This window comes from Ctenopharyngodon idella, chromosome 4 (genome assembly GCF_019924925.1).
Source record: "Ctenopharyngodon idella isolate HZGC_01 chromosome 4, HZGC01, whole genome shotgun sequence".
Taxonomy (NCBI): Eukaryota; Metazoa; Chordata; class Actinopteri; order Cypriniformes; family Xenocyprididae; genus Ctenopharyngodon; species Ctenopharyngodon idella.
The window spans coordinates 24,713,981-24,731,865 of record NC_067223.1 but is presented as its reverse complement, the minus strand read 5'-3'; the positions used below and the strand labels follow the sequence as shown (position 1 = coordinate 24,731,865).

Here is a 17,885-nt window from a genome sequence, read left to right as displayed (position 1 = left end):
GTGAGATAACAGCTTTGAAAAAACAAATGAAGCGCTTGCAACAGAAAGTAACAAATAAAGTAGCTGAACCTCAAGCTGCCGTTTCAGCTGTGAATACTTCAAAACCAGTAGCCAGCTCCCCACAACGATCATTCAAAGTATCAGAGGAACACTTCTGTTATCGATGTGGCGAGAATGGGCATTTCGCAAGGAAGTGCCAAAGCCCAGAAAACCAGGCTAAAGTTATCAAGAGACTTATCCAAGTTCTGAAGCTGTCCAAGAACAACCAGCAGTCAAGTGAGGCCACCGCTAATGCAGTTAACTGTTCTGTTGAGAAAAAAATACAGCTGACATGCCTGAAGAGGTGCCTATTCCTGATGGGTTAGTTGGGCCGCCTAGCCTGGTGCCGCTAAAGGTTAATGGACAACCTTGCACTGCTCTGTTAGATAGTGGCTCTCAGGTGACGATCATATTTGAACCCTGGTACCTGGAGCACTTGTCTGATATCCCCATTCAGCCAGTAGCTGGTCTTTCCCTGTGGGGTTTAAGTGAGTCTGGAGCTAGCTACCCTTACCGTGGCTACGTGGTAGTTGATGTGGAGTATCCAGCTGAGGTGTTAGGAACCAGTCAGACTGTAACTGTTCTAGCTCTCATATGTCCTAACCCTAGGCCTGAAGATAAGACGTCTGTCATTGTGGGCACCAATGCGAGCCATGTTAGACGTTTGGTGAATCAATGTAAAGATAATGGCATTGATGTCTCCAGAACACTAGGCCTTCGTGTTCATGTTGAGGAAGATCAGCCTCTTCTAAAGGGTGTTGCGGTCCCAGTCCCAGAGGAGGAGGCTGGCCTTGTCCGATGGATGGGTCCAGGCACCTTGGTCTTACACCCAGATGGTGACACTCAGGTTGTGAGCAAAGTCGAGCTGAAAAAACCTGTTGCTCAAGAAATCCTGATGATAGACTCCTCACCAGCAGCTGCCTTACCCGCTGATGTGATTTTTCACCCCATGGTTGTGCCCAGTGGGGCACTGGATGTCAACAGTTTGAGAATACTATTCAAAAATAACTCTTCAAGAGAAACTTCCATACCTGGGGGAACAGTGATTGGATGTGTGTACCACATTGATTCAGTTGCGACCATACCCCCTAAGGAGACTGCTTCCTCTGACTTTGATGAGAGCATGATCAACTTTGGGGACTCTCCTATCTCAGAACAATGGAAGAACAGATTACGTAAGAAACTGGCTCAGAAGTCTCATGTATTCTCAATGCACGAGTGGGACGTGGGATTAGCAAGAGGAGTAGAGCACAGAATCCGTCTTTCTGATTCCCGGCCTTTCCGTCAACGATCACGCCGGCTAGCCCCTGCAGATATTGAAGATGTGAGAAAGCATTTACAAGAACTGCTGCAGGCAGGGATCATAACAGAGTCGCGAAGCCCCTATGCATCCCCAATAGTTGTAGTCAGAAAGAAAACTGGGGCTATTAGGATGTGCATAGATTACCGACTGTTGAATAGCCGCACCATACCTGACCAGTACACAACACCATGTATTGAAGATGCGCTGAATGCACTAACAGGGAGTCAGTGGTTCTCTGTACTGGATTTGCACTCAGGCTACTACCAGATAGCTATGTCCGAAGAGGACAAAGAGAAGACGGCGTTCATTTGCCCATTAGGATTTTTTCAGTTTGAGTGAATGCCTCAAGGCATTACTGGGGCACCGGCAACCTTTCAAAGGTTAATGGAAAAGGCTGTCGGTGACATGAACCTCATACAAGTGCTGGTGTACCTGGACGATGTGATAGTGTTTGGAAAAACTCTCGAGGAACACGAAGAGAGACTGCTCAAGGTCCTAGATCATTTTGGTGAAGTTGGGCTAAAACTCTCAGTGGACAAGTGCCAGATCTGTCTGCCAAGGGTCAAGTACCTGGGGCACATCGTGTCTGCAGATGGAGTTGCCCCTGATCCAAACAAGATTGAAGCCGTCGCTACATGGCCCATGCCAACAAACCTGAAGACGTTACAATCTTTCCTAGGATTTTGCGGTTATTATCGCCGATTCATTCAGAATTATTCTGAAATTATTAGACCGCTGACTGAACTCACAAACGGATATGCTCCAAATCAGAAGAGAAAGAAGTATGCCCTAGATGTGAACAAAGTCTACTTGAAAGAATTGGAGCCGTTCGGGGAAAGATGGGACCAATCCTGTACATATGCGTTTCGTCACATAATTCACTGTCTGACACATGCGCCTGTACTGGCATTTGCCAGTCCTCAACATCCATACATCCTGCATGTGGATGCCAGCTTGAAGGGGCTTGGTGCTGTTCTTTACCAAGAACATCCTGAAGGCCGGAGACCAGTTGCCTTTGCAAGCAGAAAAATCAGCTCTGCAGAGAGAAACTACCCCATACATCAGCTGGAATTCTTGTCACTCAAGTGGGCAGTAGTCGACAAATTCCACGACTATTTGTATGGGGCAAGATTCACCGTACGTACTGACAACAACCCGCTTACGTACGTGCTGTCCACAGCCAAGCTCAATGCGGTGGGGCATCGTTGGCTAGCTGCCCTATCGACGTACGAGCTTGATGTGCAGTATCGCCCAGGCCAACAGAACATCGATGCCGACCTGTTGTCAAGGAACATGCCCAAGGAGGACGACAATGGCTGGGTGACTATACCTCAGTCCGGAGTGAAAACCATCTGCCAGAGAATCTGCATCTCAGAGTCTGCATGCAGTACGCCAGTCTGTGTTGCTCAACTTGGACCATCTCCCCACTGTGTTCCTGACCTGTATGCGTTTCCCACACACATGGAGTTAAAGTCCCTGGAATTCATGTCCAAACTGGATCTCAGGAAGGCTCAGGAAGAGGATGAAGCCATTGGACCGGCCATCCAAGCCATCACTGTGGTGAGTGTGTTACTCACAAGACTCCTATACAGAGAGCTGCTCCGTTGCACCAGATCGTAAGCCATGGGCCTATGGATTTAGTATGCATGGACTTTCTTTCCATGGAGCCTGATTCCAAGGGCATAAGTAACGTGTTAGTGATCACAGATCATTTCACAAGATATGCTCAGGCTTTGCTAAATACTGACAGGCCAGTAATTGAATTAGCAGATGACCCTGAAACAGAACATGAAAATGATACAGACCCAGAAGACATTGATCACAACTCTGAACCGGAAACCGAGGATGAGGAGTGTAATCCAGAAGTAGCTCCGGAAGAGACTAGTGAAGCTGGATCGGAGTCTGAAGAAGAAGTCTCTGAGGTCCAGGAGGATAGAAGGCAGCCCAGCTCTGAGCCTAGACCTAAGAGAACTGTCAAGCCAATTACTAGACTTACCTATGATGAGCCTGGTAGATCGAGAGATGAGCCTTTGACCATAGTACACAGAGGGATAGTCATTAAAATAGGAAAACAATATATACATTAGTTATTATGTCCATAGGACTCCTTTGCTAGTTTATTAGTGTCTGATGAGGACACACAGACATTTAAAAGGGGGAGGGTGTAACCCGGTTGAAATATATTCTTTAGTATAATATATACAAGTTTGAATAAATAATTTCATAGTTTAATATATAGAATTTAAGGTTGAAAAAGTTAAGATTCATTGACCAGCACAGAAGTTATGATTTTGCTCAATGAGAGAAATGCCTATTGAGTAAGGTTCATGGTTTACTATACCATATTTAAAATGTTAAATATTTGTTGGGTAATAATATATGCGAAAATGCTTTAAAGATGCCTGTAAGAATAGGAAGAAAGAGTTACACAAATGTTTTGTGAATTTATTTTATTTCTGAAAGTTTTGTGTATGAGCCAATCACAATCAGGGTCAAAGTACAAGGAAGTGAGAGACGAACTCGGGTGGTTCACGGAAAGAGAAAAATACGGTTGCTGTTAATGTAATACACCAGATAAGAAAAGTGTTCAACAAGGACTCTTATACAAGACTATAATGGTGATAATTCTGTCTGTGTGAGTGGTAAACTCATAACAGTTAGACAGACATAAGTTTAAGTTAGCCGCTGATTTAGAGGTTAATGTTTTGCATGGACTTTGCTAAGAAGCTAGCGGCCAGCGACGTCGATTAGTTAAGCCTGTGTGGAAATGCGAGACCGATGATGATCAAAGCAGCCATTTGGTTTAAGGCTACAACGTACCCGAGCTTCATTCAGGCCTGCATCATTTGAACATTTGAAGGGTATTTCATATTAAGCTAGGGTTTTTGCCAGCTATTTTATTTTCTTGGGCCCTTATGTGTTAAATGTGTATTTGAATGTATTTGTGATCTGAAAAGTGAGTTTGACAGACGTATTGAATTTCTGACCTTCCTTTTCTAAGTAAATCTGGTATACTTTTTATAAAACTATTGTGGTTACTGACTCTTTTGATATTTTAAGTTAATTAAGAAAAAGAGTAAAATTTTGGTTTAAATGTGAAAGTGTGTACAGGATAAAAGTAATACAAAGACATTTGATTTCCTGTTAAAGTGTAAATATTACTGCTTAAATAGTGATTTAAAGGGGAAAAGTATTTAATTTAATACGTTTTAAACTACACTCACATATACAAGTTAAACGCTGATAAGTTTATTAGTGAAACCTCACTTATTTGATTGGATAGATATTCAAAGAACTCAGGATAGCCACCTCTCATTATAGTTAAGTATGCTAGAGAGGCGCTACAACAGGACAAAACAAATTGAGGTATGCCACCCAATCACAGAACTAAAGATAGCATCCTTCATTTTACAGGCATATAGCATGTACCATCTTAGTTGTATAACATCTTATCACAACAAATCTATTTTGTAGCCCACGATGTGTCATTGTCAAACCTCAGTGGTGATTTGGAATTCCTTGAGCTGATTTCACCTGTACAAACGTTAGACAGGATACAATCCCCATTTTGATGCATTGTTCATCAATTTATCATACATTTATCATACATATCATACATAATTTATCAAACATTGGAGAAATGTTTCTCTAAATAACATTTGCCATCAACACTGAATTAAATGCCGTCTTTAATTCTGCAAACAGATTTCCTCCAGCTTTCTCTGCCTCTGAACTGCTCTGTAAAGAGTTGGAAGAATCATGGTTATTTTCAGATAACATATTACACACAATCTCCTGTGTCTGCTCTGGCACTTCCTACAGAAACAGAAACTTTTTTCATTAGTTTGGGCACAAACAGAAATTCAGACCACAGCTCCCCAAAAATCATCTACGTAATTTCCAAACAACAAAAATGTATTTAGATATCATTTATAGTACATTTGAACCCATAGTGTACTACAAGTGGTAGCTAAATATATTTTTTAAATACAGAGATGGTATATTAAAAGCACATTTTAGTTCATATTTCAAGCTGTCTCAAAATAGTACAGTTGAGTACACTTAGATGTTCTTAAGATGATCTTAAGAAGTACTAAAGAAGAATCTTTAGTATATTAAGTACAAAATTAGTGCGTGAAAAAAGAGCACTTTAAGTGCATTATAGAAATGTACTTTTTTCGCCTGGGTGGCCACAATTTTGTTGGGAAATTACGTTTTATGTGATGAAGTTTACTATGGTGTGCTAAACTTACTTGAGCTAAATTTCCAACCCTTTTAAATGTAAATGACTGCTGTACACACCCAAATCAAGACTACATGAAATGTATAACATTGTAGGTAATTATTTAAATACTAAAATAGAGCACTGGAAATGTTTTTTTTTTTTTTTTTCACCTGGAAAATGCTGAGTGGCTGGCGAGCAAAGGTTAATGTCAAGCCCTGGAAGTCAAGAAAACAATTAGAAATAAAAAGAGAGAGATAAAAAGATAAAGCATTTTCAATACTTTGTCTACAATCTTTGTCTCAATTGTGCAGTTAATACAAACAATATAGATATCTCTTATGTACAGCTGTGACAGCAGCACATAGCTAGTGATAGCGGGTAATTTTGCCTGTAACCCGTAATTGTAATTTTTGTAACCCGTAAGTAAATGTAATCTGTAATCTGTACATTATTACTAATCCTGTGGTGTCTGATGATATATTTAAACAGGTAAAAGGGAAGAAGATGAAAAACAGAGACAGCAAGAGGAGGAGAGAAGACGTCTGGAACGTTTGGAACGTGAGCAAAGGATTCAACAGGAGCTGGACCGAGAGAGTGAATCATCCAGACTCAAGCTTTCTCGAGCAACTGAGCGACTTCGTGAAAAACAGAGCTTCAGAGGTCGCGAGCAACATCATGAACGCACACAAGCTCTCCATCAGCAAATAGAAGATGATGCTGCTGCAATTGAGAGGGACGAGGTATGACTTTAATTTGGATTGAGCAACATAACTGTATATACCGCTTGTAATAAAATGTTACTTTTTACTGATGTTTTGCACATTTATTCATGTAGGTTACTGATGTTGAAGAAAACTTCAGAGAACTTTTGTTAAAGTACCAGATCACAGAAGATAAAGAGATACAATGCTATCGGATTTGGGACAGGATTAAGATGCTCCAGAATGAACTTGCTGTTCAATACTGTAGAGAACACAACCTTTCAGTATGGTCTCAGTTTACCTTTGATCAAGCTATAGGACATAACAAACTATCTCTTACAGAGAAGCTCACAGTTCTTGAGGCATCGCTACAGTTCATTCTGCACAGTAGCACTGCAGATGCTAAAGATGATGAAGATCAGCCGCTTGGCTGGGAGAAGAAGTATGACTTTCTCTTGGGTTTGGTGGAGCAGCTTCATTCCACAAATCCAACTTTGGCAGACCACATTTTATTAAATGTACTTGACATGATCTCAGAACTTTCACCACAAAGTAGGGACATTTTGGGTCAAATGTTGTTCAACAGAATCTGGACCCCAACAGAAGTAATGCTCTTCCTTTGTAAAAGTCCAGCTATCAAATGTGATCAACTTGATTCAGTTCTCCACACAGCACAAACCTACCACCTGGAATGCATCCACGTTCTCTCTGCTCTTACAAATGAAAACCCCTTAATGTTTCTTCAAGAACAAATAAAAAACGACAAGGACAAAGATGCTGATACAATTGTGAAGGAACTTCGTGAAGCAAACTGCCCAGAGAAAGTCTTGGTGCTGTTGAAGGATGTGCTTAGATACGTAGAGTTGGAACTCCCAAAATATCAATTGGTGGACCTTACTGAAGAACAAATTGCTGATTTGAAAAGGAAGATAACATCCCTTAATCTTAAAAACCCAGATATGAACATTCTGAAAGATGTATTAATTGGAATGTCAATAGCAGTGCAAGACTGCTCAACCATCACCACAAAAGACAACACGAAGATTCAAGGCTATTTTCCAAGATGTACACAACTAGCATCATTGCTTTTGCTCCTCTGGCACAGCTGACAGAAGATAAAGGATGTCTTCTAGAGATTGGCACAGGTGAGGGCAAGTCCTGTATCTTAGCCATGTTTGCAACAATCCTGGCCATTCGCGGAACAAAAGTGGACATTGTGACAAGCTCTCCGGTTCTAGCCAGGCGAGATCAAGAAGAGTGGAAAAAGTTTTTTGAAATGTTTGGTGTCACCTCATCTATAGTACCTCCACGTTATTCAAGTAACTCTACACCAGAGGAACAAGAGGAACATCTTAAAGATGCTTACAGACAACAAATAGTATATGGCACAGTGGGAGTCTTTGCAGCAGACATACTTAAACAGGAATTTGAGAAGAGGACTACTCGTGATACAAGGCCATTTGAGCTTGTAATAGTGGATGAAGTAGACTACATGACCTTGGACAATGGAGTTCAAGTAACATTCTTGTCCCATGAATCTAGTGGATTTAGGCATGTGGAGCAAGTGCTTTCCAACATATGGGCCATGATATCTACTTGTCAACCAATTGAAATGTTTGAAACAGGGGAGATAAAATGGGCGACAAGGATACAATATTTTCATAAAGCAATAACAGCAGCTGTTATGGGACTGGAAACATCAGACAGCTTTTCAGCAAATGAGATCTTGTTGCCCGGAGTGACTTTGGGGTTCTACACCCAGGAGGATATTGAAATGATACATCAAGCTGAGTGCAAGGAAGGAAATGAAGGTGATGGGAATGAGGACGGAATGTCTAAAGCATTATCTGAAGTCATGAAGAAACTTGGAGTTTCACAACAGTATGACCTTCTGAGTATATTTGAGGAGGTCTTGGAGAAGAGTGCAGTGTTTAAGTGCTATTCTTTAGAGAACAAGAAAGCAAAATGTTTTGAAGCTCAGGAAAAACAAGGTGACCTTAATGTTGAAATGCTACTGCTGGAAGGAGGACTAGCATGTGAAATCATGTCCAAGAAATTGCTTGTTGATGCAACTGTAAGCACAATAAAGTCATCTATCAAGTACTCTGATAACCTTCAAACAGCTGAAGAATCCAACAACTTCATTGTCATCCCTGTTTTCTTGAAAAGCTACGTTGAGAATCAGTTACCAGTTTTTGTTGAGAATGCACTAAGGGCTGTTGAGATGTCACGGGGCCGGGAATACATGATCGACACCTCACCGGCCGCTGAAAGAGAAGTTGCTGGCATTCATGACAGAGACAAGTATAATGCAATAATTCCAGTAGACTTCAAAGCGAGTGGTGTGCTAGAGAAAAATAAGAAGTGGGGTAATGGTCTGCAACAATTTTTGGAGTTCAAGCACCAACTTGCGATTTCACCGATATCCACTGTGACAAATTACATGTCAAATTTTCATTATTTTAAAAGGTATCTCAGTGGGAGTGGTATATTTGGTGTTTCTGGTACATTAGGAGGTAAGGCAGATCGAGATTTTCTGGCAAGACATTATAAAGCACAGAGCTACACTGTACCTGCACATCGCCATAAAAGGGTGGTGGAGCTTCCAGTCATCCAGGTAAAAGGTGGGAATCACCAGTGGATCCAGACTATTTGTGAAACTACATGGAAAGTAGCAGAGAGAGGACAAGTTGTCTTGGTAATTTGTGAAGATGTTAAAACAGCAGATGAACTACATGAGAAAATAAAAGGAGGCAGATTCAAGGCAGAACAGATTACTCTGTACACAATCAGTGAGAAGCACAACATTGAAAGAGAGAAATTCTGTGCAGGCAGAATCATCATTGCTACAAATCTCGGAGGACGGGGGACAGACATAAAGGTTGATGAAAGTGTGAATAAGTGTGGTGGTCTTTTTGTTCTTCTTACTCACTTTCCTCAAAACCGAAGAGTCGAGAAACAAATATTTGGTCGTACATCTCGAAAAGGCAATCCTGGGATGGTCCAGATGGTTGTGAACTGTGATCATCTTGCACCAGCTTACCAAGGTCAGTCTGTGGAAATCATGCGCCAGCTAAGAGAGAATTATGAAAATAAACGAATCCATGACATGGAAAGTGATGAGCTGGTTGAAATAAACCTAAAGGAAAATCTGTTCTCCACATTTTGTAAATTGCTGAAGGACTTTGATAAGCATTACACTCAGGAAGAAAAACTGGACCCCATGCGAATGCAGCTTAAAAATATTCCTGAATGCTTTAAACATCATCAGCTTAAGTTTGATTATCAGCCTGCCGTCAATGCTCTGAAAGAATCTTGGGCCTTGTGGTTGACCCTTCACGAGGATCACATCAATAGACATGATGACTTAGGAGAACTTGAAGCAGACCTTATCAGGACAGTAAATGAAACAAGTGGAAAGCTGCTGCGAGGAGAATGCGATAATTTCTACGATCATGTCAAACAGGCAATTGTAAGAACTGATCTACACTGCCGCGACAAATCCAACAATGCCTTTGGAGCCAAATCCTATTGGCAAAAAGTTGTTAACTCTGACCCACACTTCCAGGCTGTGGCACTCTATAACCAGGCGTACATCACCATCAACCTTGGTAAGAGTAACTATAAAGCAGACGCTATGAAACTGCTGGAAGATGCAAAGAAATCAATTGGCGTCTACGTCTCAGAAGTCTCAAACACAATGGTCTCATGTAACTTATCAGTCACTGGTAACAAAGATCAGAGTACAGACAATAACAACTTTCAGAGTCAAATGGAGGCCAGAATGAATATCTTTAAGTCTTGGATGACGTACATTGATAATGCATTGAATAAACTTAAAGAGGTGGAGAAAAACAACAGCAAAGCCACTACAGAGGACTGTTCAGTCTACATGCTGTCTGAAGAAAAGAACTTCATCATCACTAATGAACTGAGATCATTATACGACTATGGCCTCGGTATTGTTTTTGAGGTGAAAAACAAGCCCAAATTTTGCTTTGATGCTTTGATATGTTTCTTTCTCGGGGTGGTACAGGTTCTTGCTGGGGTTCTTGTTTGTGCCCTGACACTTGGAACAGCAAGCCAGTTCGGAATGGGCCTGATTGCAGAAGGAGTGTCTGACATGATCAATGGAATAGACGGGATGATAAAGGGCACATTTGATTGGGCGTCATGGGCAATATCTAAGAGTATCAGCATCGGGCTTTCTTTGCTAACAGCTGGCTTTAGCATTATCAAGAAAGCAGTTACCACAGTGTTTAAAGTGACAAAAAGTCTTCTCAATGGTACAAAGTCTTTCTCTTCTGTTGCAAATGAATTCATCAAATCAGGAAAGGCAATGTTTACTTCATTTAAAGGAGGCGTTCAGTCTGGTTTATCATCACTTGGTAAAGAATCTTTTAAGTCTGCAATGAAAAACACGACATCTTCAACAGTGGTCAGACAGAACTTAAAAGCTGCGACTAAATATGCAGTTCAGGAAATCGGGAAAAAGTCTGTGCTCACTGTCATGAACTACACAATCGATGCAGCACTTCAGGAAGTCTTTAAGAAGATTTTACAAAGCAGTTTTCAGAATGTCATTACTTCATCAGTGAAGCAAAGCAGTGAACTGGATCAGACTCTGGTTGAATTCATCAGCTCAGGCATTCCGAAAGCTGCCTTGGAAAAAGAGAATTTCAAGATTGACCAGAATTATGAGAAACAAATAAAAAAAACATTTGATATGTTCTGTGAAGAGATAACTCCTCACCTCATACTGGACTGTACCACAGCACAGGACGTTATCAGCAAACTTTCTGATGTGTGTAAAGGAGCAACAGAGATTATGAATAAAGCAAAACTGTCAGGTGTGCTTGAAATGGCAAAGCTGGCCCTGAAAGTATCTGAGTACTCAACAAGTCTCTCTCAAATATTGGGTGCCATACCCACAAAGGAGATAATACAACAGAAATTTGTTCCTGATTTACTGGAGAGGATCAGTGAGCTTGAGAAAGAAATGACAAAGTATGACCAAGATGGACGACACAGTTTACAGGATGTACAACGCCTTAAAAGAGACCTTCTAAAGGATATCGCAGAGAAAGTTTCTGAGCAATTCATCAGTTCCTGTTCTGAACATATAACTTCTTTAATGACCAGCACATTTAAGAAAGAGTTGAACAGTGCTGCAGAACAGGCAGTAGACAAAGTCATGCGCAGACATAAGACTCAGCGTTTCTTTGATGACCAAAGAGGAAAACACAACAAGAAATCTGCAAGCCACAAGGAAGTGGAACAGCTGTCAGATGAGGACAAAACAAAACTAATGCAGTATACAGAAGATATGAGCAAAACTGATCATCCTGTTACAGCCCTCGATGTATATGTGCTCACAAAAAGTAACCTGCTCGATGGAAAAGGGATTCAACTCACTGTCGTTGATGAAAATGGAAAACAGCTCACTGAGGAACGTTACCCAGGAACCACCAAATCAGCAGGCGATATAAAACTGAGAGTAACCAAATCTGCAAAAGCCCCTCATACATCACAGTAAGACTAATCACTAGAGCATTACACTGCTTATGTGTAGAAATACATTTTAGTGTTGAAGGGGACCTATTATGCCCCATTTTACAAGATGTAAAATAAGTCTCTGATGTCCCCAGAGTGTATATGTGAAGTTTTAGCTCAAAATACCCCACAGATCATTTTTTACAGCATGTTAAAATTGCCACTTTTTGGGGTTAAGCAAAAACACACCGTTTCAGTGTGGTCCCTTTAAATGCAAATGACCTGCTGTGCTCTGCCTAAAAGGGCGGAGCTTCAAGAGCTGATTCTCCGGTTTCAGGATTCAGTCAGGACGCACTATAATGACAGAAGCTGCAAATATATGCTGAATGGAGATAGAACAAGTATAGTTTAGTTCAATTACGGTTATAACTTATATTGTCGTCTTGTTTTTATCCACTATATTAATATATGCCTGTTGTACCGGACCCTGTTCGACTTTACTTAATGAGTTTTATGACGTTTATTGTACTTCACACAAAAGATGAAGCACACGTTTTCACTCTAGAAAATCACGGTAAGAGCTTAATAAAACACAGTGCAAGTGTGCATTAAAATATTATCCATAAACTCTCTCTCTCTCTCTTGCATTATCATCAACATACACAGTGAAGTACACAGAAACACTCGTTACAACTAACAGTAAACAAATATATAAAGACCTTATGCCTTTTCAGGTAGTGTTTAATAAACTGGTAAACTTTATATTCGTAAATAAACTCTGATGAACTGTAATAAAGTGCTCTCACCTTCTTTACTGCCGTATCCAGTATCACTCTGGAGGCTGTAAGCTGGATCACGAACAGTTTACTGATCTGTCCTTGAGTAACAAATTTTTATCACAATCTCTGTTTTGTATTGTCCCTTTGTATTGACATGAACATTTGTTCACAAAGCAGTCCAGTGTGAAATGATTTGCACAGATATAAACGAATTTCAGTAGAATTGAGGAAGAATTGAGGAACTGAGAATTGTGAACTCGCTCAGGGCGGTTCTATGTTCAAACGGTCAATGGTTCTATGTCTGTCAACATTCATGGGCGGGGCCTGTGGCTAATGTGACGTCACACTGCCAGGGATCTGGAAACGGCTTGTTCTGAGACACTGCTTATGATTTATGGGGATTAAAAAAAGGAGTGGTTGGATTTTTATCACTATAGGGTGGTTGTGTACACACACTGCCAACACACATTTATGTCCAAACACCATGCAAAAGTGAATTTTGCATAATAGGTCCCCTTTAATGTTTATAACCTTTGTGTACTGAATGTAGTTACTTTTTATTTTAAAAACAGAGCTGATGCACAGTTGTACAACGGCCATTTTGACATTGTCCAGGATGATGGCAAGATAATCAGCGTTAACTCGGATCATCAGAATGCTCTTTATCATGCTGTAGCACAAGCAACTGGCAGCAAGATGGAGGAAGCATTGATGCTACGCAACAAAGTGAAAAATGAGGCAAGTACACTTAATTTATGGCTATGATTTCTTCATGGGACAATGTGTGATCCTGAGTACAAAAGCCAGATTTTAGTTCAAGATATGCTCAGACTGACTGATGTACTGAAATCACTGGCTGTTTCTCAGACTGAATGACTGAACGACCAACCGACAGATCACTTTATTTATCGTGGAGGGAAATTCACAAAGAAGTCTATTAAGGTATATTTCGTGCAAAACAACTGAGCACCTGTGACAGTGGAATTTGTAGTTGTAGAGAACAGCCACACGTGTATCAGTAAATTTGAAGTCACAGAGAAAAACATTTTAAGAGTTGCAAACTTTTTTTTTTCTCTCACACAAACACAACACAACAGTTACACCTTCTTAAATTGCAGGTGCACAAATCCTATTCTACAAAACACAAATTAAGAAACTCGTACCCTCACATTTTTGCTACAGTTGATGCAGTGAATATGGTGCAAAATGCATTCACACACCCGCATCAAAAAATGTGAAGTCACAGACAAATTTTGCTCATCTGCAAATCAGTATGTGAATTCATCCAATGAGAGTTGCACACTTGTAGAATTTTTTTCTCACATCTTTATTTTTCTTGGATATTTTTCTAGCACAAACGCAAGTACATAAATACAACTGCTTGAATCTGCTGCGACGAGTCCCAAACTCGCTTTCAATCTCCCTTTTGCATCTTATGTATCTATGGAAATGTGGAGCAAAAGTGAGCTGTGCATCTGTAGAGGCAGCGGCGGGCACTGTTCTGAGATAAGAGAATTTTGGCCAATCAGAAGAGATAGTTGGGGTCATTGGTATGTTTCAGCCACAGTTAAGTAAAAAATATTATTCTTTAAGTCATAATATTGAAAAACTTTCTCGTAATAATGAGAAACTTTAACGCATGCGCAAAGCAGCGGAGCAGAAGGGTGTTACACGCTAGCAAGATCTGCTGGTCAAATGCGCGAACTCAGCAAACATGGCACGTTCTGCAAAACAGTTGTTTTCGTTCAAGTCGGTGTAATCTACAAAGTGCAGTCTATAGTATCATTAAATAACATCAGTTATAAATTATCAGTATATCTTAAATACTTTTCCATGTGCACAAGAAGGTGGCATAGGCTGGCCACACATTTAAATATTTTAAGCCCGATTTTGAGCCCTTTTTGTACAAAAAATCCTCAATTGTGTGGTGTCATTACGATTATTTTACTGCTCCCGATCGCGTCTGAGCCTTCATGTTCCCAAATCGTAAATATCAAACATGTTTGATACTCTTCATCAGGCTGCCTCTGAGGTGATACCTGCGATAGCCAATGAGAGCGAGCAAGCATCACCTACCGGATGTTGTGTGCTTCTATAGCTGAAACTTGGCAGCCACAATATAATTGACAGCACATTATAATGCTAAAATCAGTTGAAATTCCCTTTTGTCTGTGGTCTCCCACACTTTTAAAATCGGTTAAGATTTGAAATAGTCTAGTGTGTCCCAGGCCTTAGATGATATCAACTACAAATAAAACATTAAGGCCTGGTTTCACAGACAGGGCTTAGATTAAGCCAGGATTAGGCCTTAAGCCTGGGATACACTGCACGATTTTTGGCTGTCCTAGACAAAAGATTGCCATCGTGAAACAATCGTGGCGATTTTTGTGATTGTGGCTCTTAATCGGTGGTCCTATGTCATACAGTGAGAGAGGTTCAAAGACGGCCGTTTTCCCGGTCTTGCGTCCAAAGATAGCCTACGATAGTTTTCTGACAGTGTCAGAAATTCAGCTTGATCAACACATAGTGTGTTTGCTGCTACGACCTACGTCTACTGATCGCATAAAAATGCGACATGAAATCAACGCGACATGGCGCTAAAACTTAAAACTGCTTACCTCAAGCTCTTTTCCCTTCTTCTTTCGCCACTTCCTTTTTTCAGCACATATAAAAACTACAACTGCCAAAGTGTGATTCAACATGGTCTTTTTGTTTACCACTAGCGCATGCTGATGATGTTTTATTCTTCTATAGAAATTTGCGTCATAGCTCACAAGTCAACAGGTATCATCATCGTACAGTCTACATGCATGTCGTACCCATTACCCAAGTTTAATAGATCCATGTCGCACAGTGTGATTTGTAATGAACTTATAGGATTGCTAAAATTGTGCAGTGTATCCTGGGCCTTTGTTCAATTAGGACATTTAAGTAGCTTTATAAACGTGCCCTAGAAAAAACATTTCTGGTTTGTATCTTGAGACAAAACAATGGCACTGGTTTAGTCATTTTTGCAGATCCATGTGAACGGGGATTGTTGAACGAGAAAAAGGATTTTACTGTGTAGGAAGTTGAGATGTTAATAAGAATTAAGTTGAAAGAATGTTTCAAATAAAATTTCTAATAACATTAAGAAAACTGCACATTTTCATCTTTTCCATACCCAGCTGACAAATGTTTGTTCTAAGAACATTTTCTAAACATTCTGTTTTGGGTAGCACATTTGCCTTGCATCTCTGGGATTGGGGGTTTGATTCCTGCCTCTGCACTGTGTGTGGAGTTTGAATGCTCTCCCCTTGCTTAAGAGGTTTGCTCCCCAGTCTTAATACATGTATTGTTGGCTGATTGGCATCTCTAAATTGTCTGTAGTGTGTGAATGTGTATGTGATCGTGCCCTGTGATGGGTTTGCACGTTGTCCACAGTGTCCCCTGCCTTGTGCCCTGGGCTAGGCCCCAGTCTTCCCGCACCCTTTGTAGGATAAGTGGTACAGAAAATGGATGGATGAAAATCCCATTCCTGACAAATTAGTGTACAGCCTTAATCACCTTCCCATGTGACGATAGATGATCAGGATTGTGTTTAATCTCACACTCTTCATTTCTCATTAGATCCAGACGAACCTTGATTCGTACACACCCCTGCTTATTCTCCAGAGAGGATACGACTTCTGTCACCAAAACCCCAGAAAATACAGCATAACTGGAGGAAGTAGAAAGGAGACAGACGTTGCACTGCAGGAATACTTACAGAGTGTTAAATTCATCAGAAGTGATGAACGTATCCTAATCAAAATGTACCATCTTGGATTTGTTGGTGAATATAAAAGGTAAAGTTTGCTGAAGGTGTTTTCTGTTATTTATTCAGAACAAAACAGCACTATGTACAGAGATTTACAAAGGAAAGAAAGAGAATTTACCTGATATACCAAACAATTATTATAATTTAAGCATTGAAATATAGTATACATAATCAGGAGTGTCAAGTGTCCATTTATTTGATTCCATAAAGCAACAGAAACTAGAGGAAGATCAAATACTCACCCGAGCTCTAAATTAGCTTACTAGTTAAAATAAGCATATTTCATGCTAATTTCATTCTCATTCTCTCTGGACAGTGTTCAAAGTGCTCGGAGGTCCAGTGAGAACAACAAAGGAACACTCAACACGAGCCATATTCCACCGAAGGACTCCATCAGACTGGCTCAGACGGTCATAGAAAACTCAAACTCAGTGAGCGAGATTAAAAATAAAAACCCAGAGCTTTATAAACTGATCAGCAGCATAAAGACTGACAACAATGGATTGAACCTGATTGCCATGGAGGTTCTGGGACAAGATCACAGACGAGCTTTAACTACAGGCCCAAGCAGCCGCTCACAGACGGCCAGGTAACGTTCACGGACACCTTCAAGACAATTATACAGAATTACAATGAACACTACAGGAATTTGGAGCAGTATTACACATTAAAGATTTCTGTTTTTTATACAGGAAACTTCTAGCAGATACCATGATTAATGGAGACGTGGAGCTTCTGCTGAAACGCTGCATGATTCTGAACCACCCGCGTACCTCACAAAAACTCAGAGAAGCTCTAGGTAAGAAACTCTGAGGTGTTAAACTTGCAAAACACATGTATAATCTACCCTCCAACACATACTGTGAGTTATCAGGGTGTTTATGGTAGGTATGATAACGCAGTTTATTTGATAAAAATGTAATCTTTGACCAATTAGATTTGAGAGAATAAGTTTTATTGTCATTTGAGCCATATACAACTATACAGAAGAAATAACAGTCTCTAAACCGAAGCTTTGGTACAACATTACAGAAGTCACAGACAACAGTGAATACACTCAACAACATGTAGCACAAAAATGAGAAGACAAAGTGGCAGTAAACACAGCAATAAATACAGCTCAAGATATTAAATGTACAGCATAACACAACTGAGAGTCTAAAAGTAAAAGTGTGGTCGTGTTGCTGCAGTCAGTAACATTCTTGTGTGTAATTTCAGGTGAAAGCATTTCGTCTCAGTGTCGCGTTTTGTCCGATGAAGGCATCCGAGGCTACTACAAAGCAGGATACCGTAACCTGGTATCGGAGTACAGCCGCATGGGAATCCTGGATCAGAAACAGCGCGAGCGTCTGGATGAGTGGGTGAATCAGGACCTGCATGAGGACACCAACACTGTCGAATACGGCCAGCTTCTGCAGGGATTAAAGTGAAAATGAACACGTGATCACTTCAGATGAAGATGATGGCTAAAGAACATAGGAAATGATTGATCTCTGCCACTGAAACTGCATTTACTGCAAAAAAAAAAAAAAAAGTAAAGATGTCT

The 17,885-nt window shown here is 40.4% G+C and overlaps 2 protein-coding genes across 8 annotated transcripts in view; one reads left to right on the top strand and one right to left on the bottom strand.

Moving 5' to 3' along the window:
- The window catches only part of LOC127511048 (uncharacterized), a 47,347-nt gene extending 29,469 nt beyond the window's left edge, over positions 1-17,878 (top strand). Inside the window, exons 7-12 of one of the 6 annotated variants that reach the window (XM_051891378.1) lie at positions 7,414-11,800; positions 13,113-13,278; positions 16,150-16,367; positions 16,656-16,928; positions 17,032-17,138; positions 17,558-17,878. In XM_051891378.1, coding sequence (XP_051747338.1) covers positions 7,414-11,800; positions 13,113-13,278; positions 16,150-16,367; positions 16,656-16,928; positions 17,032-17,138; positions 17,558-17,769 — 5,363 coding nt within the window. In that variant the 3' untranslated portion in view covers positions 17,770-17,878. Of the gene's footprint in view, positions 1-6,056; positions 6,308-6,402; positions 11,801-13,112; positions 13,279-16,149; positions 16,368-16,655; positions 16,929-17,031; positions 17,139-17,557 lie in introns of those variants that run through there. The other 5 variants (XM_051891383.1, XM_051891381.1, XM_051891384.1 and 2 more) reach the window with 5 other exon arrangements.
- Positions 1-17,885, bottom strand: part of LOC127511088 (gastrula zinc finger protein XlCGF57.1-like) — a 195,809-nt gene that overhangs the window by 167,448 nt on the left and 10,476 nt on the right. The window lies entirely within an intron of this gene.